At 39.1% G+C, this 23,519-nt stretch overlaps 1 protein-coding gene across 1 annotated transcript; it reads left to right on the top strand.

Moving 5' to 3' along the window:
- Positions 1 to 867: 867 nt before the first annotated feature.
- On the top strand, positions 868 to 22,837 carry LOC126065337 (coagulation factor XI-like). Its single transcript, XM_049865173.1, has 15 exons — positions 868 to 1,121; positions 2,016 to 2,071; positions 5,673 to 5,835; positions 8,190 to 8,296; positions 9,124 to 9,283; positions 10,895 to 11,004; positions 11,349 to 11,508; positions 15,306 to 15,415; positions 15,522 to 15,684; positions 15,774 to 15,880; positions 18,667 to 18,835; positions 20,374 to 20,549; positions 21,149 to 21,244; positions 21,832 to 21,971; positions 22,460 to 22,837. Exons 2-15 carry the CDS (start codon positions 2,017 to 2,019, stop codon positions 22,619 to 22,621), a joined length of 1,878 nt encoding a protein of 625 aa, XP_049721130.1. The 5' UTR covers positions 868 to 1,121; position 2,016; the 3' UTR covers positions 22,622 to 22,837.
- Positions 22,838 to 23,519: the final 682 nt, after the last annotated feature.

Genomic DNA, 23,519 nt, shown 5'->3' with positions numbered 1-23,519 from the left:
ATCTGGAGCCCTGGGGGCGCAGTGGTTAAGAGCTCAGATACTAACCAAAAGGTCAACAATTCAAATCCACCAGCCACTCCTTGGAAACCCTGTGGGGCAGTTCTACTTCGTCCTATAAGTTCGCTATGAGTTGGAATAGGCTAGACGACAATGGGTTTGGTTTGGTTTATTGGATATCTGGAGCCCTGGTGGCGCAGTTGTTAAGAGCTTGGCTGCTAACCAAAAGGTCAGCAGTTCGAATCCACCAGCCACTCCTTGGAAACACTTTGGAGCAGTTCTGCTTTGTCCTATAGGGTCGCTATGAGTTGGAATAGACTCAACGGCAACAGGTTTAGTTTTTTCTTTCTTTCTTTCTTTCTTTTTTACTGTCCCAAGATCTAAAGCAAACTATGAGAATCACCCTATTTTTCCATTAAAAAATTAATTTAGGCTTTCAGTTTGCAAAAGTGGAAAAAAAAAAAAAACACCTCGGCTCTTTAGAACTAACCACATCTGCATGGGCTTCTGAGGGGTGGCATTATGTAAAGAGAACCTGCGAACAGAGAAGAACAAGACTCCTTCAACTGTGTCTACTTTTTATCCGGCCCTCCAACCCACAACAGCTAAAGTCTCTGTCCTCTGGCACACTGTGTATCGGTAAATCCACCCAACTCCCCTTGTTTAATTTTCAGACTCTGAGACTCCGTTCAGGCTAAGATTAATGGTTAACAGTTGATATTTGAAAAGTGTCGTTAAGTGTGACTTTGGCTAGCAGGTGTGCGACATATGAGTTTGCCAGGTTGCTAAGGCACCAGGGCAAATCCAAGCTCTCTGGCTGTCTCTGTTTGGATCACTTGTATGAAAACACAAGAAGATAAAAGAAAAAAATATAAATTTAATGTATTGAAAAAGTAACAACTCTCCTAAGGTACGCTTTTGATATGCAGAGATTTTAAGGACAAAGGCTGTAAAAATGAGCATACTGTTACATAACATTGGGAACCTACAAAAGTAAATATTTTAGTTAAGGAAACACTGCCTACCACAAGCTCATTTACAAAGGATGAAGGTCATTTTGGAAGAAGAAAATCACCCTCATTAAAGAATTACTAGTGGCAAATAATCAGACAAGGTATTTTCAGGTATGATTTCAAAATTATTATTTAAGATTTCTCTCAAGAAATTATTTCTTAAAGTGCCTTTTTCTGTCATGGTTTTTATTATTGCCACTTTGTTTTTTAATTTTACTTGCTAATTAATACAATAATTTTTTTTTTATTTGTCAGATTTAACGTTTTAGAGGTTTTTAGTTAATATTCACAGTGATTGAAGGGAAGGTGCAGACTGGAAGAAGAGTGTAGCTTTGATATACTAACAAGTAGTTTACAAATTTAAAAAATATTCTAGGGGAATATTAAATATCAGAAGTCTTGACTGGTCTTACTGATGTACTGAATAGTTAGCTTTTCATGAAGCAGTCAGTTCAACACTTAGGGGAAATAAGTGCGTTTATAGTGACTAAGACAGCCAACAAATGTACTTGCAGCTTTTTTAAAAAATAGAAAACTTAATAAATAGAAAATCATTCAGAGTTCTCTGATAGATACGGAGAGAGACTTCAAAGGTGAAAAGGAGGTATATACATTGGAAGAGAAGAAAAAGATGGGAAAACTGGGGAGGGAAGAAGCGTCAGACGATGTCAACGAGAAGTCTCTGATGAATAATGAGCTGGAGGTGGGGGAGATGAAGGGAGGAAAGACTGAGAACTCTTCATGGCCCCTCTCTAGCTCCCTGCTATAGCCAGGTTCTTCGCAGCTACGAAAGTGTGGCAAACTATACAACCATGCTGAAGAATATTCTAGGATTTTGGAAAGATTATGACAGGAACCCTGTGATAGGAACGTTATGATCTGAGCACTGGTTCCTGTTAACGACTTCCCTACTTCATGATTTCTTGTAATTCCTGATGCCAGTAAATTCACATTATAAATTCACACTTTGTTTTCTAAAAACATGCTACATTTTTCTCTTATTAGGATGATTTTATTATGCCAAATGGTGTATTTCGTCTTATTTGCTTCAGTTTCTGGTGGTAAGTAGAGTTTTATCGTAAGTATAACTGGAAATAATTTTGTTCCCTGACCTGTAAATTAGAAAACAAGGGAACATAAGCCCAGAGAGGGATGTCCTCCTATGTCTTCCTATACATGTGGGAGGATCCCAGTCTGTCTTCTCCAGAGAAGGAAATAAAATACTTTTATATTTTCTGCTTAAGGTTCCATGGGTTTTCAAAATGGAAAAGAAGCTGAAGTGAAGGAATTACTCACAATAGCAGGCTATATCTATATCTATTTATAAAACACATTTAAATGATATTTACGAGCAATATTAAAAAATAGAAGACTTGGTTTGTTTCACTGATTAGTCAGTTTTCCGTAGAAGTCAGTCCAATGCATATTTGTTTTTAGCTGCTGTTGAGTCAATCCCAACTCACGGTGACCTGTATGTGTCCGAATCGAACTATGCCCCACAGAGCTTTCAATGGTTGGTTTTTTGGAAGTAGATCTTCAAAGATCTCCACCTCTGGGTGGACTTGAACCTTCAACCTTCTTGTTAGCAGCTGCGTGAGTTGGTCTTTTGTACTACCTGGGGGCCCCAACTCATTTTATAAGGCTAGTGTAATCTTAGTACCAAACCTGACAGGTACATCTCAAGAAAGAAAAAAAAAAAAAATTGCAAACTTTTATCATCAACAAAGTATTACTAAACTTAATGCAGCGGTATATCAAAGAAAAAAACGTGATTATATTGCCACAAAGTTGGGTTTATTCCAGGGATGAAAAATTGGCTTAACATTTGAAAATCAATAGATGCTGAAAAAAATTTGATTAAATTCCATTTATGATTAAAAAAAACTCTTGGCAAGCTGGAGATAAACGGGAAATTCCTTCATTTGTTAAAAGGTGTCTTAAAAACAAACAAAAAACACAAAAAACCTTTAAGAAATATTCTACTTAATAGTAGAATATCGAACTTTCTCCTAGGGACAGGAAATAATACAAGAATACCCACGATTACTTCTATTCAATATTGTGCTTGAAGTCTTATCCTGTGGAGTAAGCGAAGAAAAAGAAAAAGTAAAGACTTAGAAAAAAATTAATTAAATGCTTATTGTTCACAGATTACATGATTGTGTCCCTAGAAAAATCCAAAATAATTAACAGGCAGATTATTTGCACTAATAAATTAAATCAGCAAGAACTCTGGATACAAAGTCAATATATAAAAACAAGCATTTTTGGCTGGCAAAAAAAACAGATTAACAATTTTTTTGTACTGGCACTAAGAAGTTGATTTGATTTTGAAAATCAATCTGTCCTGTAAAATTAAAGAACACATTGGTATGGGGTATATTTTAAGAAAATCAGCACCTATATTAAACATATATAAATTTATTCAATTTACCATATAATTAGTAATTTCCATGGTTAATGAGAATATTTCAAGGTAAAAATAGAATCTCCATTAATGGGCATCTGCCACACAGGTGGGAGTCCATGGGTTTTGTGAACAGTTAAGTGCTGGACTACTAACTGAAAAGTTGGAGGGTCTAACCCACCCAGAGACGTCTTAGAGGACAGGCCTGGTAATTCATTTCTGGAAGTTCACAGCCTTGAAAACCCTATGGATCAGTTCTGCTCCCCACACAGGTGGCCGCCATGAGTCAGAATTGACTCGCTGGTAGCTAACAAGGATAACAAACCACACAGGTAAGTTGGAGCAACACAAAGCTTAGCGAGAAGAGGCAGCTTTCTATTAAGCCCAGGTCATTCTTGGGATGACTGTCAATTTTTGGAAAAAATCATGCATATACATACGTTATATTTGGATAATTTAGAAAGCAGATATGGTGAAATTTTGAGGAGTGTGTGTGCCAGGTTCTTTAACCTTCTTTACTTCCATGGATCCATTTAGCAGCCTAGTGAACACTATGGATTCCATCCTCAGAATCATGTTTTAAGTGTATAAAATGAAAATACATAGATTACAAAAGAAATCATTTATATTGAAATACAGCTAATTAAAATGTAAAAAAATGTGATATATAAATAGAGGAGGTTCTTATCAGCACATTGAGTAACAAGACCTAGTGGTGAATCTAAACCGGCCACAGCTGTAGCAGCAGCAATCGTAGCGGTAACGAGCAACAACGGTATTTGGAGATATCTGCAGCAAGTTTAGTGTGATTTGAAATCATCTGTCACTTCTATTATGTCATAGTTACAGATACTGCTAATACTAATACGGCTTGTTGTTTACATTTAGACTAGGACATGCCACTTCTCAGTTAGAGGTTAGTGGTTATTTCACATCTGAGTTCATGGACCACCTAGGTCTTGTAAACCTCTAGTGACAGTTTGACTGCTTTGTACCCACATGCTGGCATGTTGGTTGTTACAACAATAGCTATTTGAGTTAAATTTTATTCCACCCAGAGGATATCCATTTTATTCTATATAAACATATTTTTAAAATAGTAACAAGACCAAGGGGTGTATAACAGTACCTCTCAATGAGAATATGCCAAGATTACAGACTACAAGCTTTATTCACTGAGTAAGGAATGGATAACCTAAAAAGCCATAACCTGGAAAACTATATATCTTCTTTGAGAAAAAGAAAAAAAAAAAAAGCTTTATGTCACTTTGAGGACTGAGGTGCACCTGCCCCAAGCCATGGTGTTTTCAATCACCTCGTATGCATGCGAAAGCTGGATGATGAATAAGGAAGACCAGAGAAGAATTGACACCTTTGAATTATGGTGTTGGAGAAGAATACTGAATATACCATGGACTGCCAGAAGAATGAACAAATCTGTCTTGCAAGAAGTACAGCCAGAATGTTCCTTAGAAGAGATGATGGTGAGACTTCATCTCACGTACTTTGGACATATCACCAGGAGGGACTAGTCCCTGGAGAAGGACATCATTCTTGGTAAAGCAGAGGGCCATCGAAAAAGAAGAAGACCCTCAATTAGACTGATCAGCACAGTGGCTACAACCATAGGCGTGAGCGTGCCAATGATTGTGAGGATGGTGCAGGACCAGGCAGAGTTTCATTCTGTCATACATAGATAGGGTCGTTAAGAGTCAGAACAAATTTGATGGCACCTAACAATGACAGCAACACAAAGCTCCTGTTAGTAAGTTGGTCTATTTTTAAAGGGTGAGGTGTTATAGTGTTATCACACCCAGGGCCCTCAGATACTACCAAAGAATGATTTCTCTGGAGCCTTTGCTTCACAGAAGCACGGAACTCAGACAAAGAGAAGTCAATAGGAAAGGGAGAAACCGGAGACCCATTTTTTACCTGGATGGGTTGCTGAAGAGAATATCTTTGGCTAGTAAAGATCAGAGAAGTAGCTCAATTGCACACAAAGCACTCCACATCTCCAAGACATTCACTCATAACCACAATTCCTGTCGAGACAAATGGTGCCAATTTATGACTTTTTCCCCATCTGAATACTGCTCAACCTGGGAACTAATTTAAAATGTTAATTTCCCTAATTTCCAAGTTCATGCATATTTCCTGTTAAGTAGCCCAACTTGCATTGCCCTTGTGAGATTATTACCTAATTAAATACATGTCCACTAAAATCTAAAATGACATGTACCATGTGTTACCTCCAGACTGTGTGACCAAGCTGTTCAAAGATACCCTCTTTCAAGGAGGAGACATAAGCACTGTTTTTACACCAAGTGCTGAGCACTGCCAGGTAGTCTGCACCCACCACCCACGATGTTTGCTCTTTACTTTTATGGCTGAATCACCAACTGAAGACCCTACCAAATGGTAAGTGTTTACATTTCCATGTAGAGGAGATAGATTTTACGTGACAGCTAACCTACTGATGGAAACCCTGGTGGCGTAGTGATTAAGCACTACAGCTGCTAACCAAAAGGTTGGCAGTTCGAATCCACCAGCTGCTCCTTGGAAACCCTATGGAGCAGTTCTGCTTCATCCTATAGGATTGCTATGAGTCAGAATCGACTCGACGGCAAGGGATTTGGCTTTTGTTTTTACCTAATGATAAATTTCCACCTACCAATTTATAAAATTTAATGTTGGGAACTGGAAAACAATTTGTCCTCCAGTTCAAACGAAAATTAAAGGTTGAATATTATAGAAAAAGAAAACAAACAAACAAAAGGATGGTGCTGAAGCCAATTAGGGATGAACAACAAAAAAAAAAAAACAGATACCCTTTTTTCAGTGTGGACTTTCCAGACTCTCTTTTGGTCTCAATATTGATGGTAAACTTGTTCTTATGTCTCTCGCTTTTTATGATTCTTGATCTCCGTGCTCTTTGCTTTTCTAGTGGGCTGATAGCAGTTAAACTAGAACTTTCCTTCAAATATTTTCGTACAAAAAATTTAAACATAGAGATAATTTGAAAAAATAGTACCATGATTCACCATCACCACTGAGATGTTTGATTAGTTGTCGTTGTTGTTAGTTGGTACCCAGCGGATTCCAACCCATGGCAAACTGCTCCTGAAGGTTTTCATGGCTGTGAACTTTCAGAAGCAAATTGTCAGGCCTTGCTTCCAGAACACCTCTGGGTGTATTTGAACTGACAACCTTTTGTCTAGGAGTCCAGTGTTTAACTATTTGTGCCACCCAGGGACTCTGTTGTGTTTGGTTTATCTGTGTATAAGTGTATATGTTTAACTGTTTGTTTGAAATAAACGCCATGGCACTTCACTCAAATTCTTCCTCATGGATTCTCCTACATAAAAGTCATAACAAATTTAACAGGAATTCCTTATTTAATCTCAGTTACACCAAAATGTAATTTATGGTTATTAACCAAATTCTTAGAAAGATTTCACAAATTGCATTTGATCATTTTGTCTCTATAGTCACGTTTTAACATTTTTAGAACATTCCACCTACTGCTTTTGTTTCCATGCCCCTGACTTTAGAAGGAATCAGTCCAGTTGTCTTGTAGCATCCCCTATGTTTTGAATTTGTCTGATTATTTTTTTAAATGTCTTTTAACTCATTGTTCTCCATGGACTGTATTTCTTGTGTACCGGAATTCAATTGTAGAAGTTGGATTAGATTTGGAGTAAACGTTTCTAGAACAATACTTCATAGGAGGACACTCTCAGGTCAAATACTTCTGTATCGGGAGGCACATATTCCAGATTGTCCCAATCTTAAAAGGGCTATCTCCACAGCAAAGGTAAAAATTTCACTTTTCAGTTAGCTAGTAAAGTAAAAGAGTGATATTCAGCTTTGTTTAAATGTCCTGTCATCTGGGAAACTTTTGAGGAACAATTTTGAACTTGAAGACTCAATAAAAACTTTCTAAAGAGTTAAGTTATCAGGATCTTTGTGTATTATTACTACCTTCACAGACACTTACCTAGAATCCCAACTTACAAAATTCTAGAATCTGGACCAAGGGTTGGCAAGCTTTTTTTTGAGAGAGTCAGAGAGCAGGCTTTGCAGACCCATAGGCAAAACTGAGGTATTGTGTATGTACTTCTATAACCATTTAAAAATGTAGCTTATGGCTGTTAGCTCAAAACTAAAACCATTCCTGAAGCCAACTCTTCAAAGATTAGACTGGACTATAAGACATAAAATGATACTAGTGAGGAGTGAGCTTCTTAGCTTAAGCAGACACATGGGATGATGTGGGCAGCTCCTGTCTGGAGGTGAGACGAGAAGGCAGAGGGGACAGGAGCTGGCTGAATGGACACGGGCAACACAGGGTGGAGAGGGGGAGCGTGCTGTCACATTGCAGGAATAGCAACTAGGGTCACATAACAATGTGTGTATAAATTTTTGTGTGAGAAACTGACTTGAATCGTAAACTTTCACTTAAAGCACGACAAAAAAGAATAAATAAATAAAATGTAGTTTATGGCTGTTCAGATTAGGCAGTGGGTTGCATTTGGCCCACAGGCCATAGTTTACAGCCCACTGACCTAGAAGTTTGTTTCCTTTTAAGAAAGAGTATTAAATATGTTTTTAAAAGACATAATGAAAAACAAAGAATTCTGCTAAAAAAAATTTGTGTTGGCCTGAGGTACAGTAGTTTATTTCCTTCTTTGGCTTTCTGTGTGCTGACTTTTATGTCCCATTCTTTTAAAACGTACATTCCCACCAAATAATGTTTTTTTTTTTTTAAATAGGTTTACTTGTGTCCTGAAAGACAGTGTTACGGAAACACTGCCAAAGGTGAATATGTCAGGAGCAATTTCTGGATATTCTTTCAAACAATGCCCTCACCAAATAAATGGTAAGATCTTTTATTTAAATTAATAAATACTAGTTATTGTGGCCATTGATGAGATGGGTTGACCCAGTGGCTGCAACAATGAACTCAAACATAACAATGGGAGGATGGCATAGGATCGGGCAGTGTTTGGTTCTGCTGTACATAGGGTCACTATGAGTCCCAACCAACTTGATGGCACCAGCAACAACCACAGCAGTTATTGTGACGTGTACAATAGCTACACAAGATACAGTTTTATGACTATAAAACAAAGCCCTGCTCTGTGGAAACAAACCCCGCTAACGAAGTTCTTTCAGTACAGAGTAAAAACAGCACTCATACATACTCTCTCCCAAAACACACACACGCTAAAACTCCCTAAAATTTCTTTACCTCACAGAAAGACGTATCCAACTACTTCAGTTCTTGTTTATTTTCTTTCTTCTTCCCAACCTAAAATTTATTTGAACGGCTTTATTAAACATATCAATTCCTCAAAAGGAGCACATATAAGTGTTGTGCGAACACTTGACTTAATGGTGAAATAGATATTTTAATAGATTAATTAGTGAATCAATCAATCAGTGGAACTAAGGAGAAGAGAGTGGCCAGGTCCGAAAATCAAAACAGGAATTCCCAAGTCCAATACTGCTGCAAAATAGGAAGGACACTGGTGTTACTTTCCTGTGGGAGCAGGAATTAAACAGATTAAAACAAAACAAAAACAAGGTCTCCTGAGGCAAAGCGAGCAGAAGGGTTCAAAGAGTGTACCAGGAACAACAGCTGCAAAGGTGGACATACAGGAGCTGCTCCTGGAAGAAAACTGTGTTTTTTGTTTTTATTTCCAGCTTGCAACAATCATCTTTACGTGGATCTAGACATGAAGGGCATGAACTATAAAGACTCTGTTGCCAAGTCTGCCCACGAATGTCAGGAGAGATGCACCAACGACATCCACTGTCACTTTTTCACTTACGCCACCTGGAGTTTTCCCAGCGAGCAGCACCGGTGGGTAAGCTGTGAGCTTGGTTACCCTCAGAACACCACGTGAGGGCGTCCAATGAAACACAAAACCATGATTCACTAAAAAAAATTCTTAATCAACTCAATGTTAAAATTTGTATTTTTAAAACCTAAAAGACTTTTCTATAATAGCTACTGATAGTTTTCTTCATTAAAAAAAAAAAGCCCCTTTAAAACCAAGTTTTTACTTGGATGCTTTACGTTTATGGTAAGGAGTCTTTCTTTTAACGCACTGTTGCCAAAAAAAAAAAAAAAAAAAGGTGTTTAACCCATCTCCTAGCTAATTTCAAAAGTGCTACATGTTTAAACGGACATTTTTGAAACAGTCCTATTGGTTTGATGGTGCCCTTTCCAGCCTAAAGAATGCAACAGTCTAACACTACAGAGTAAAAACTAAAAACCTATCTCTCTCTCTCCCAATAACAATTCCTTAACAAGACAAAACAACTGAAGCCCCTGTGAGGTGTCTTACTCTGCCCTATACTGGATTTTGATGTATTCCAGGAATAAATTGATTGTTTAAGAATATAAAATGATCTAATCTCTAATGAATAATCTGTGCTGTCTTCATTAAAAATTTATTAGGGAAACTACATTTATCAGAATCCGATGCAAAAAGTGAAATAAGTTCAAATTACTGGTATTTGAATTTTAACATTAGATTTTAACGTTCTGCTCTCCACGTTCACGAGATCAGTGAAAAGAAAATAAATCTATCAAAGATTTATTCCAAAAACAACAATGAAAAAAGGAAAAAAAATTTATAATCAATCTTCCATGCCTTTTCTTTTGCTCAGCTCCAGCTACAACTTTTATATCTAAGACAATACAATGCGAATGCAAGCCAGTAAATTGTGAGTTCCTAGGCACTGTAAAAAAAAGTAAAATGTTAAAACTGAGAAGGGCTTTAGAAGTTGTCAGTTCACGTACTCCTACCCTTCATGTGGCCCCCCCACAAGCTGCCATGCTACTGATGAAGAAATAAAGTTAGCAACGTTCACATGACCACTGGGTAGTGAGTGTCAGTTGTCCAGTCTCTAGACAACTAGATGAACTTCCCAGAGTAAGTCCTTGTGTCTACTGCACCTGGGAACCCTGGTGGTGTAGTGGTTAAGAGCTTGGCTGCTAACCGAAAGGTTGGCAGTTCAAAGTCACCATCCGCTCCCTGGAAACCTTATGGGGCAGTTCTGCCCTGTCCTATAGGGTCACTATGAGTCAGAATGACTCCACAATAACAGGAGTTTGTGTTTTGCTGCACCTGGGGTCTGTACCTGGGGTCACTTTGGAGCCCTGGTGGCACAGTTGTTAAGCATTCAGCTGCTAACCAAAAGGTCAGCAGTTTGAATCCACCAAGCTCTCCCTGGAAACCCTATGAGGCAGTTCTACTCTGTCCTATAGGGTGGCTATGAGTTGGAATCGACTGGACAGCCATGGGATTTTGGGTTTTGGGGTCGGTTTTAGTCAGAATCGAGTCCACAGCAATGGATTTTAATGCCCAAGTGGTGTCTCTAAAAAGGAATTTCTTATTATTCATTTCTCTTCCTACTTATTGGAAGAATAAAGTGTTGTTTTTTTGTTTTTTTTTTTTAAATCCAGTAACGTTTGTCTACTGAAGTACACCCAAATGGGGACACCAACCAGAATAATGAAGATCAATGAAGTGGTGTCTGGATTTTCACTGAAATCTTGTGCACGTTCTAATCTGGGTAACTATTGTTTTCTTAATGAGCTGGTTTAACCATCAAATTGTAGGCGCTTATGGTATGTCCAATAGGCCTAATTTGGGATACCAATTTTTGCTCATCGATGAAATGTACCCAACGGTCTTTTACCTTCTTCATGTGATACATTTCATTATGTCCTATATGGTTAGCACTAATATTTTAAGTTTAAAATAATCACTTTAGTTTTTTCAAATTAAAGAAAAAAATTTAAAAATCTTGGGATAGACACAGTTTTTGGTATGGAATATTCCTCAAATACCCTAACTGGAATTATAGTGATTTTGTTGGAGAATTGATTTCATCATATTTTTTCTTCTCTCACACAGCTTGTATCAGGGACATTTTCCCTAGGACAGGGTTTGCAGACAGTAACATTGACAGCGTCTTGGTTCCAGATGTTTTTGTCTGTCAGAGTATTTGTACTCATCATCCCAATTGTTTATTTTTTACTTTCCTTTCCAAAGACTGGCCAAAAGAATCTGAAAGGTAAGGGGTTAAGATTCGGAATAATCTGTTGTCTTTTAAAAACAGCTGATCAAAATCTGAGTCGTTAAGAATTACGAGTAATTAAAATTTTAATCTAAAAATTTGTATAGGATAAACCCTGCAAAGAATTCCTTGCCCCTCTCTATTTTATTCCTCACGTATTGACCACAAATCCAATGTTACCAGAGACTCTTAGTTTAGGAGGTCTCAGGCTTTGGGAAGTGGAGTTGGCTAGTTCTGAATGGAATGAAAAAAACAAGGGTGCCCATTAAAAGACAACTTAGTTAAGTGTCCTGTTTAAGGTCATTGAGCCAGGAGCAGAAAGAGCTGGGAATCCAAAAATCAGATCCTCAGTGGACCAAAAAAAAAAAAAAAGCCAAACCCATTGTTGCTGAGTAGATTCCGACTCCCAATGACCCTATAGTGGACAGGGGTAGAAATAAAGACCTATAATGGGTGGGGGGTGGGGGGTGGAGTTTGAGAATTGAGATTCTGTTTCCCTACTGATGGGGCAACCACTCGTCTGTCAGTTTGTCGTACTGTGGTGGCTTGCATATTGCTGTGATACTGGAAGCTATGCCACTGGTATTCCAAATACCAGCAGGATCACCTATGGCGGACAGGTTTTAGTGGAGCTTCCAGACTAAAACCAGGAAGTAGGTCCTGGAGGTCTACTTCCGAAAAAATTGGCCAGTGAAAACCTATGGATAGCAGCAGAACGTCGTCTGATACAGTGATGGAAGATGAGCCCCTCAGGTTGGAAGGTGCTCAAAGTACACAGCGGCTGCAATAACGGGCACAAATGCAGCAGTGATTGTGTGGATGGTGCAGGACCGGGAAGTGTTTTGTTCTGTTGTACACAGAGTTGCTGTGAGTCAGAACTGACTTGACGACACTTAACAACAACAACTGATAGGTACTGGAATCACAAATGATAACAAGACAGGGAAAGTTCTCTGATCAAAAAAGAGCACTTGTTGGAGCTGCTGCTTTTCATTAATAAAATTCACCAAAAAAAAAAAAAAAAGACTTAAGACTAAGAAAGCTTCTAGACCCAGATTTCTAGATACTACCTGGACCACAGTCCTCAGAGCCCTTAGCATATGCTTGACTTGGCCACCCATTGTTAAGGAGAAGGTTCCCCAGAGCAATCTAGCCCAGGTAAGCTCTTGAGTTCATTGCCGATCCTTTGAGACTGTAATTTCAGAAGTCCCAGGTTTGGCTTGCAAAAATATATCTGTTATATTCATCTACTCAACAAATTTAATATTCTTTATTTAGTGCCTACTATATGCCAGATGGAAACCCTGATGGTGTAGTGGTTAACCAACCAAAAGGTCAGCATTTTGAATCCACCAGGCACTCCTTGGAAACCCTATGGGGCAGTTCTACTCTGTCCTATAGGGTCGCTATGAGTTGGAATCGACTCAATGGCAATGGGTTAATGTGCCAGGCAAGGAGCCCTTGTGGCACAGTGGTTAAAGCACTTGGCTGCTAACTGAAAGGTTGGTTGTTGGAGCCCACCAGCAGCTAAGCAGGAGAAAGATGTGGCAGTCTGCTCCCCTAGAGATTACAGCTTTGGAAACCCTATGGAGCAGTTCTACTCTGTCCTATAGGGTCACAATGAGTCAGAATTGACTCAACAGCTGTCGGTTTGTTTTTTTGGCACAGGAGGTAGACAGGTTTGGGTTTGGTTTGGACATGTCAGGTACTGTTTTAAGCCCTGAGGATACCATTAGCAAAGTAAATAAATTAAAAACTAAAGAAAACAAAAAAAACCTTGCCCCAGTAGAGGTCACATTCTTATAGAGACAATAAATAAATTTAAAAGATAATACCATATATTCAATGGTGATAAGACTTACGGAGAAATAAAGCAGGGAAGCAGGATACGGATTTTTCCGGAGATCATATAATTTTATCATTTTAAACATGGTGTTCAGACAACACCTCACTGAAAAGATGACATTTGTTCCGACACATAAATGAGGTAAGAGAGCAAATTATGTGACTATTTTTGAGAAAAAAATGTTCAAGACAAGTGCATAGGTCCTGAGGCAGGCTGACTCCAGGTATCGTTCAACAAGAAAGCTCATGTGGCCAGAGTGGAGGGAGAGAAAGGGAGAATGACAGGACCCGATGTCGGAGAGCGTGGGGTAGGAGAAAATCATGTAAAGTCACGTAGGACTAAAGGCTTTAGGTTTGTTTACTGAGTGAGATGGGAAACGATTGTATGTGGTGGAGTAACATGAGCGGACACATGTTTTTATAGGAAAGCTTTGGCTAATGTGTTGAGAAGACTGTGGGGGTAAGGCTTCAAAGCCAGACCAAGAAGGAGACTATACAAAAATCCATGGGGCAAGAGATAACAGTTGCTTGGAGCTGTGTGGAGATGGCAGATAGAGAAGACTGGGATTTATTGACAAGGTAGTCCCAATAAGATTTTTGATGGATTGGATGTGGGATGTGAAGGAAAGAGTAAGTAATGGCGCCAAGATTTTTGGCCCCAAGAATTTGAAGGATGGAAATGCCGTTGACTGAGGTATGGAAGATTACACAAGGACCAGGTTTTGGGGGAAGATCAGGAATTCTGTTTTGGAAAGGTTAATTTAAGATGCCTATTAGATGTCTAAGGAGCCCTGGTGATGCAGTGGTTAAAGCGCTCAGCTACTAACTGAAAGGTCAGAGGTTTGAACCCACACCAGCTGCTCTGAGGGAGAAAGACGTGGCAGTCTGTGCTTTCATAAAGATTGCAGCCTTGGAAATCCCTTGGGGCAGTTCCACTCTGTCCAATTGGGCAGCTACGAGTCGGAGCCGACCGGACAGTAGTGGGTTTGGTATTTTATTGAATGTCCAGGGAGAGATATTGAACTGGCAACTGGGAATGAAAGTCTGGAATTCAGATCCATGTTTTGGTGTCACTGGCATACAGACCGTAATTGAAGCCACAAGACTGGTGAGGTCATCAATAAATCAAATATAGGTAAAGATGAAAGGAGGTCCAAAGACTGAAGCTTAGGGTATTATAAAGTTCAGAAACTGGAAAGAAGCTTTCATAATTTGTTATCTTGTGTCATTTGCTGCTCTTTTCCTTTGTCTTATTCCTTTAAAAAAAATTATCAGTAACTATAAGAGGAGAAACACATTTGATCGTCAACACAGATTCTGATAGGGACATGACTGGTTTAAGTCCAGACTTGGCTATTTCAATTTAAATTAAGTAAAATTAACAGTCATTTGCTTAGCTGCAGTGGTAGCAACATTTCAAGCGCTCAATAGCCATGTGTGGCGAATGGGTACCATATTGGATACCCAGCTACAGGCTGTGTGCACCACTGCAGAAAGTTCTGTCGGACAGCACTGCTCTGGGTCATGGTTGTGTGCTAATTAGGAAAAGTGACTCCCTTCTAAGCAAATGCCACCTGCACATGGAGCCTGTGGAGGGCTTCACTTACCCAATGGTAAGCCTGCAGCAACCCTGGATAGTTTTCTAGGTAACATGAAAATTCACGTGTCCTTGAGGTAGACTGTGAGTGCTGAAAGGAATGAAACAAAGATGAAAGACGCTAGGAACACCGAAAACAAAGCAAGCTCATAAAATGTTTGCAGAGTCAGGTGGTTTAATTTCGAAAAAGTGTCTACAACCTGTGGGTCATAGAGGCTGACGCGATGATTCACGAAGAATACCAAAATCTTCACTATGAAATGCCAGCTTGAGCTGACAATCTGTACTGTAAAAATGTTACATATATATATAATACATATGCTTTATAGCGTTTCCCCTTTTTTTCTGTTAGAAATCTTTGTCTCCTGAAATCATCTCTAAGTGGATTACCAAGTACTCGCTATGGAAAGGACAACGCTTTTTCTGGTTTCAGTCTACAAAACTGCCGGCACAGCGTCCCAGGTAGACACTGGAAGCACTTTCTTCTGATTGAGATCAACAAATCCTGAGCAGGTGGATGAATGCCAAGGTTATTTGTTTCACGTTTGGTGTGTGATTTGTTGTCTAGTGTTGTGTCATTCTTCATTTTATCCCGACACTGATTTCTTGGGAGAAGAACTGGACATTGTTGACGTGGAAGGGCGTGAAGCCTGCCAGAAAGTGTGCACTGACACCTTACGCTGCCAGTTCTTTACCTATTCCCCGTCTCAACAACCTAGCAACAAAGGGAAGTAAGCCGTATTAAGCACTGTACAGATGTCCCTGTTCCAGCTCCTTAAGAGGGACATCACGTTTATTACGTTTTGTTTCCTTCCTGCAGGGGTAAATGTTACTTAAAACTTTCTTTGAATGGATCCCCAACTAAAATACTTCATGGGAGAGGAGGCATCTCTGGATACACATTAAGGTTATGTAAAATGGATAATGGTGAGCATTATATCACTTGCAAAAATATTTCTGAGGAGTTATTCTATATGAATATATTATTACTGTGGGAGTCAATAACAGCCAAAGTGGGGAGAACAATTAGTAAAATAAATTATATGTAATTTTCTGTTATTTTCACTCCTATCACCCAGGCTAACCTTATTTTAAAAGTAAGATATTGGGTCTTGAATAAACTCTGCATTGCCTAGTATTAACTAAACACGTACTTTAATTTTTACACAGTTGTATGACTGCTTGCCATTTCACGGTAAGATCCAGGCTCTTATGTCTGATTCTTTCTTATCATCCTTTATAATCGAAATATTAACCAACACCTTGGTTACTCAAATTATGCATTTTCTTCCCATTGGCTGATACTTGATCTTTAATTAAAGAATAACCATAGTATGTTAAAAAATATCCACCTATTCAAGAAATACTGAAGTAGTTCATTCTCTGGGGCCTAATTCTTTATATACCCTACAAAAGTTCAGCGTACTTATGATTATTGGACAAAATTACAGTAAAACCTCATTAATCTCTAACAAGGCTGCACTGAGGAGATGAGTCAAATTTTAACTTCTGAGAACTTGTTTTCTAAGACCGACAGATGTTGAATTGTGCTCAATACTAATGTGCTAGCTAGGAATCGATGCCTCCCTAGAGTTTAGGGGAACTCTCATAGGAATCTCTGGATGGTCCAAGTCTCTTTAAAAAGCCAGTCAGTACGTCATGTATTCCCTGTGGTTCTGTCAGTAAATTTACCTGAGATAAGAAGAAGCATTCAAAATAATTGTTGACCTAGTTCTACTTCTAAACATTGGAGGAGACACAGGAAATTTTGTTGTTAGTGATGTTGACTAAGTTTTAAAAATAGGACCAGCATTTACAGCTTGATAAATTGCAGAATACGTTTTCCACCCTCCCTCCTTCATTATGCTCTCTTCTGTTGAATTTAGACTCTGGCCTGTAGAGATTACAGAATATATTAGGTGGAGATTGACAGCCACAGCAGAAAATAAAAGATGAAGGAAAAGAAAATCTTATGGCTTTTTAGTGCACCTTCTGAATTAGGGTCAAACTAGATAACCAGGCTTTACTACGCTATACTGGATAAAACAACATCCTGATATGAGAAGAAATATCTAATGGAGATGTTTATTGTGTCCTGTACTGTCTTTGGTCTGCAATATAACTAACTTTCTGAAGATACATAGAAATGCCATCAAAAGAAAAATTTCTTAATACAAAATGTAATACTAAATAGCCTTTTTCAGGGTTTTGTTTAAACTGGGAAACAAAATTGAATGACTATCAAGACCTATGACTTCTTTCTAATAAGGCCTTTGTTGAGTTATTTACAACATATTTTTGTTAATGCATGTCTACTAATTTTCCTAAACTTTGCTTTTTATGCTACTTCTCAACTTATAAATTTATAAGGGTTTCCCAGTAATTCCAGAATATAGTAAAAGTCTTCAAACCAGACCTCCAAAATTAATCTTCACCCTCAAATGAACACTTTCTAGAACTCTCAGTACACCAGCCTGTTCAACCATCCACAAACACATCACACTCATTCCTACCTCAGCTTTCTACCAGCTGGTGTTTCTTCAAAATTCCTTTTTTCTGTTCTCTCCTTCTATTTGACTCCTGCCCCAGGTTTACACACTCATTTTCCTGTTGAGGAAAGAAAGACTCAGAGCAGTTGTTTTACACTCACAAAGCTAGTGGCTAGGCCATCTCGGATCTGGCTTTTGAATAGTGACCCTTCTGCTAAGGTTGCACTCTGAGTCTTGCTATTCTAAGTGTGGTCTGGGCCCGGCATATCAGCAACATCACCCAGAAGATTGTTGGAAGGAATTTCAGGGCCCCCTCAGACTTACTGACCCAGAATCCACATTTAAATACATCCCCAGGGGTCCATATGTACATTAAAGTTTGAGGGGCACTATTCCAGAGTACTATTGGCTGTGAGCACCCTACTCCCACACTATCTGTGTTGCTGAGGCAGATTTAGCCAGGGCTCCAACCAGCAGAATGGGCTCTCCTGTCTGGTATGCATCCCAGGAGGTGGAATTGAGATGAACCATCCTGCCCAGGGCAGTGAAGGGAGGAAAGCAAAAGGGTGAGTCTGAGTCAAAGTCCTTTGAAAGTAGAAAGAACTGATCCAAGAGAAACCCAAAGAGTCAACAAGGCCAAAGGGCAGAAGCAGTACGCAAACAGAAGCTTGGATGTTGGGTAGAGCTTGGTGGGAGCAAAGGTCAGCCTGGATGGAGAGGAGCAAGGGAGCAATTGGACAGTGGAAGGGTGCTCAGCTTTCCTCTGTAACAGCAGTTCTAAAACTTTAGCAGGGTTTGTTGAAACACAGATTGCTGGGCTTCACCCCCAGAGTTTCTGGTTCACTGGGTCTGGGGTGAGGCCCATGAATTTGTATTTTTAACAAGTTCCCATGTGATATGGCTGGTCTGATGACCACACTTTGTCAATCACTATTTAGAAGAGCCATCATTTTAAGAAGGCTACCACTGCCTTGTAGTACCAGATAGAGATGACAGAATTCTTTGGGATATGTAATTACATGTCATTTCTCAAGATAAAAGCGCGCATACAATTTTGAGTGCATATTTTGACTTTGCCAACTTGATTACAGAGTTTCTTGATGTCAAGGTCCTGGTAAACTACTGAATTGTGGGAAAATTTTCTACTCTTTGTGCTCAAGGAACATAACTGTTGATGGAAAATGAATATTCAGGAAACTAATTATTGCAAACCTTCTGTTGTAGTGTGTACAAACAGAATTAAAGCCAGAATTGTTGGAGGGACTGCCTCTGTTTACAGCGAGTGGCCGTGGCAGATAACATTGCACACCACGTCACCCACCCAGAGACACCTGTGTGGAGGCAGCATCATTGGGAATCAGTGGATATTAACAGCTGCTCATTGCTTCATTGAGTCAGTATCATTTCTGCGTCTATTAGCTCACCATTGTCACACATACCTGAAACCTACTGCTAGGATAATAGTAAATAAATACTTTTAAAATGTAAGTTATCCTATGTATTTGCTAAATTAGTTTTCTCTCTTTAGTGAAGAAAAGAAAAAAAGGAAGAGTCACTCGTGGTCCAGCAGCTCCAGGGTAGATACAGGAACATGGCTGTCTGACAGCCTGGTATCCCACTTCCCCATTTAAACACATACGTATCCCCAGGGCTTTCCTATTTTCTACAAGAGCACACCACCTTCTGTGCACTGGGCACAGAACTAAACTAGGGAGAATTTTCCTTCTCTGAATCTATTTCCTATTCTTCCCTCCCCTCCCCTTCTGTCTCCCTTCCCTGCCTCCTTCATTCCTTCCTTTCCTCCTCTCTGGCAACAGGTTTTTGTTTTTTTTGTATATTTCAGACAAAATATAGAATACTCTCCAGAAAGCCAAACTTCCCTTGGTAACAAATGAAGAATGCCAGGCAAGATACCAAACCAAAAACCAAACCCATTGCCAACAAGTCGATTATGACTCACAGTGACCCTATAGAACAGAGTTGATAGAACTGCCCTACAGGGTTTCCGAGGAGCAGCTGGTGGATTTGAACTGCCAACCTTTTGGTTAGCAGGCAAGCTCATAACCTCTGTACCAGCAGGGTTCCCAGCAAAATACACAGGGCATGTGTGTGTGTGTGTATATATATATATATATTTCTAGGTACTGAAAGAGCTTATCAGCATCCTCATGTTGGATTAGGTCAATTTCAATACTAGTTACCAGCCAAACAAAAAATTCCAGCAGGGGAGTTTATGTGTCCCAGGGAATCTTAGTTGACCAGACTTCCTCTTTTCTACTTTAGTATCCTCTGAGTCATTTCTAGACACAGTTTTCTTTGTTTTTGTTTCCTGTCAGTATGCAGTGTACCCCCATTATGATTCAGAGTCACCAAGCTCAAAAATAAATTTAGGTCAGTCGTAGTGGTTAAGTGCTATGGCTGCTAACCAAGAGGTTGGCGGTTCGAATCCACCAGACTCTGTCGGGCAGTTCTACTCTGTCCTATAGGGTCGATATGAGTCAGAATCTATTCGGCGGCAGTGGGTTTGTTTTTTTTGGTTTAGTCCTAAATGGAGGAGCAGAAAGTCCATGTGGATGTCTCAGGGTCACAGCTAGCCAATGGCAGGGTTTGGACTAGAACCCAGGGGTCTTTGCGTGTGTGAGTGTGTGTGTGTGTGTGTGTGTGTGTGTGTGTTGGAGGGTGGAAAAGACATTCATTCATTTTATGCATTTAATATAAGGTGAAGGCTAGCCCAGGGTCTTCTATACAGGAGGAATACGTAACTGAAAAATCTCAGCATGAAATCACTTCTTTCCACTAAAAGCCCATCATTGGCAGAAAATATTAGATATTTAGCTATAGCCAGTTAAATAGTTATATAGCTCATATAGCCGTTTGGGAATTATTTTGGTAAAAAAAATAATTAATTTTCTCCTGTTGCTTGCTCCTTAGGGTAGATTCACCAAAAATTTTGCGTGTCTATAGTGGCATTTTAAATCAATCAGAAATAAAGGAGGATACAACTTTCTTTGGGGTTCAAGAAATAATAATTCATGATCAATACAAAATGGCAGAAAGTGGGTATGATATTGCCCTGTTGAAACTCGAAACGACAATGAATTATACTGGTATGTAGAATTGTAATTGGAAAGCTTATATGCAATGATGACTTAGATAGGATGTTTAACACTATCAGCTTCATAGCCTAACTTTACCAGTCTCTCTATGTTATTGTTGTCAAAGCAAGAGGGTCTGGAGAGCTAGTTTTCCAGTATTTTAAGACTGACCTTCTTTCTCGATTATTGAATCTTATTATGAGGAGAAGAGGGAGAAGAGATATAAGTCTTATCCAAGCTTCTTCAATTTGTAGAATGACACAATTTTGTGATATATTGGAATATTAAAGATGATTAAGTCTCAAGCCTCCCTTTTAGGTATGAGAGAATTGAAGGTCAGAGTGACTGAGCAACTTGCACAGGGTCACAGACTAGTTAGGATGATGGAGATGGTGAGGGGGCGTGACTTTCTTTCCCTTGTCTCCTAGTCCTGTGATGTATTCTACATGATGCTGAATGTGAGGGATGGAAACGTATGACAATGAAACAAAAAAAATGAATATAGTAAATAGAGAAAATATGAAATAATGGAAGGTGGAAGACAAGAGTCTCTTCTGGAAAAGAAGATATAGTTTGCTTCTGATAACTAAACTATGATTTTTAAAATTTAGATTTTCAACGGCCCATATGCCTCCCTTCAAAAAGCGATAGAAACATCACATATACTGAGTGCTGGGTGACTGGATGGGGGTACAGAAAATTAAGAGGTAAAAAATGATGTTTTTATACGTGATCCGTCCTATAGATAAAGAACATAGTTTAACAGTCACATTTTCAGCTATGTCAAGTCACACAGCTAAAATGTCAGTAAAACAACATTATACAATTGCAGAAAGGGTATTAATGAGGACAGAAGGACAAAAATCACCCAACTGAGGATGACAGCATGCCTGACTGGAAATCTTAAATATGACTCTACGTGTCTTTAAAGACTAATTATTTTAAATGAAGTTTAATGTGAAACTGGGCACTTTTCAGTAAACCTCCTAGTTTGTCATCCCATTGTTTTCTCTGGGAAGTCTTTTCAGTTAGAGCCAAAATTAATTTTTGAATTCGATTAATGCTAACAAAACGGTGTGCCTGATGGTAAGAATAATGCCTTTTCTATGCTGTGTAATTATCATCAAAGTTCTAAGAGGTAAACCTAATATTTTTCTTTCTGGAACTATATATGGATATGATTTTGATTAGGTATATAAACGTATGTATACATATGTGTGTGTGTATGTGTAAAAAGAGGTCATTCCATAAACAAACAATTATATATATATATATATATTTTTTTTTTTTCCAGACAAAATACAGAATACTCTCCAGAAAGCCAAAGTTCCCTTGGTAACAAACGATGAATGTCAGACAAGATACACGGGACACAAAATAACCAATAAGATGGTCTGTGCTGGCTATAAAGAAGGAGGGAGGGATACCTGTAAGGTAACTACATGTTCTTAACCAGTTCAATCTATTCAAATCAGAATGTTTAATGCATTGAAAAAACAGTCTTCCGCTAGTGAGCAGGGAACACAGCTATGCCGTTTGACTTATGCTACGCTTTAAAGTGAATCCATTGCTACCGAGCCGATTCTGACTCATGGCGACCCCATGCCTGTCAGAGTAGAACTGTGCTCCATGGGGTTTTCAATGGCTGTTTTTCAGATGATCAGGCCTTTCTTCCTAGGGGCCTCTGGGTGGAATTTAGCCTCCAGGCTTTTGATTACGTTAACCATTTTTGTCCCCCAAGGACTCCCTAAAGTGAATAAAAAAAAAAAAAAAGTGAATAGGCTGGATAAAAGGCAAAAAATCAGGTTCTTTGAAGCTTATTACAAGACAAAGACAGAATTTTAGGTGAAACTACTCTAAGCAAAATGCATTTAGGATAAGAAGCGTCTGAACTGACCTGTGAGCCTTTTCTTTTCCCATAGGGAGATTCCGGGGGCCCCCTGTCCTGTAAACACAAGGAGGTCTGGTATTTGGTGGGTATCACAAGCTGGGGCGAAAGCTGTGCTCAAAGCGGGCGGCCAGGTGTTTACACCAATGTGATCGAGTATGTGGACTGGATTTTAGAGAAAACTCAACCGGCATGAAAAAGTTCCCAGATGCCATTTGGCTCCACGAAGGGCAAGCCAGCTTATCCCCTGGACGGGGGCTTTGGTTTCACTGCAGAAGAAATTGTGCCATCATTTTCCCCCACAGATTTCAGTGCCAACAAGACACAAATCAGAAGGGACTTGGTATTGGTGAGAAAATTCAAAAAGAAAGCAAGCTGTAATTTTCAAAACTCATTCTGTGGTAATCGTAGTTTCTTTTCAGAATCCAGCCTCTTGCTTTTTTTTATTATACTTTTACTGAGCCAAAGGAATAGTATAAGATAATATTTTCCAAGATTAACATAGAGGCCTGGGGCCCTGGTAGCACAGTGGTTAAGAGCTCAGCTGCCAACCAAAAGGATGATTCGAATCCACTGGCCACTCCTCGAAAACTCTATGGGGTAGTTCTACTCTGTCCTATGGGGTCACTATGAGTCGGAATCAACTAGACAGCAATGGATTAATATATAGGCAGCTATACCAGAGAAGAATCTAGTAGTGGCACCAAGGGGTCAGGCTGAACTGTGGAAAGAAACCACCACATAAAAGCTTGTGAAATGAAAACTGGAGGAAATGGGCAAGGGCATCACGGTCAATTTGCAAGAAGCTCTGCTGTGACTACATGAACACATTCCTTTTGGAAAAGAAGCATTTCAATCCAAGAGTGGATTTTTAGAATAGCCAGAAATTCTTATCATTTTTATTTTTAATATATTTAAAAAATTATTTCTGCTAGACGCAAGCTGAGTGTAGATGTGGACTCCAGAATTCATTACGGGAAAGGGTTAGGAGCAACTATTCACACAGAAGCCAGACCTCAGATGCACTTGTCTAGAAAACTATTTGTGCATAGACTGTAGATTTAATCGAAGTGGTTTTGCGTGGGGGAAGCTGA

The sequence above is a fragment of the Elephas maximus genome, chromosome 22, assembly GCF_024166365.1.
Source record: "Elephas maximus indicus isolate mEleMax1 chromosome 22, mEleMax1 primary haplotype, whole genome shotgun sequence".
Classification (NCBI taxonomy): Eukaryota; Metazoa; Chordata; class Mammalia; order Proboscidea; family Elephantidae; genus Elephas; species Elephas maximus.
The sequence above is the reverse complement of the archived record's forward strand: the minus strand, read 5'-3'. Positions and strand labels throughout refer to the sequence as shown.

What these genes read in the sequence shown, in the direction of transcription:
- LOC126065337 (XM_049865173.1), top strand. Translation starts at nt 2,017, where the DNA reads ATGATTTTATTATGCCAAATGGTGTATTTCGTCTTATTTGCTTCAGTT. An exon ending in TTTCCCAGCGAGCAGCACCG is followed by an intron (nt 9,284 to 10,894) that starts GTGGGTAAGCTG and finishes TTTTAAATCCAG; the next exon opens with TAACGTTTGTCTACTGAAGT. An exon ending in TGGCCAAAAGAATCTGAAAG is followed by an intron (nt 11,509 to 15,305) that starts GTAAGGGGTTAA and finishes TTTTTCTGTTAG; the next exon opens with AAATCTTTGTCTCCTGAAAT.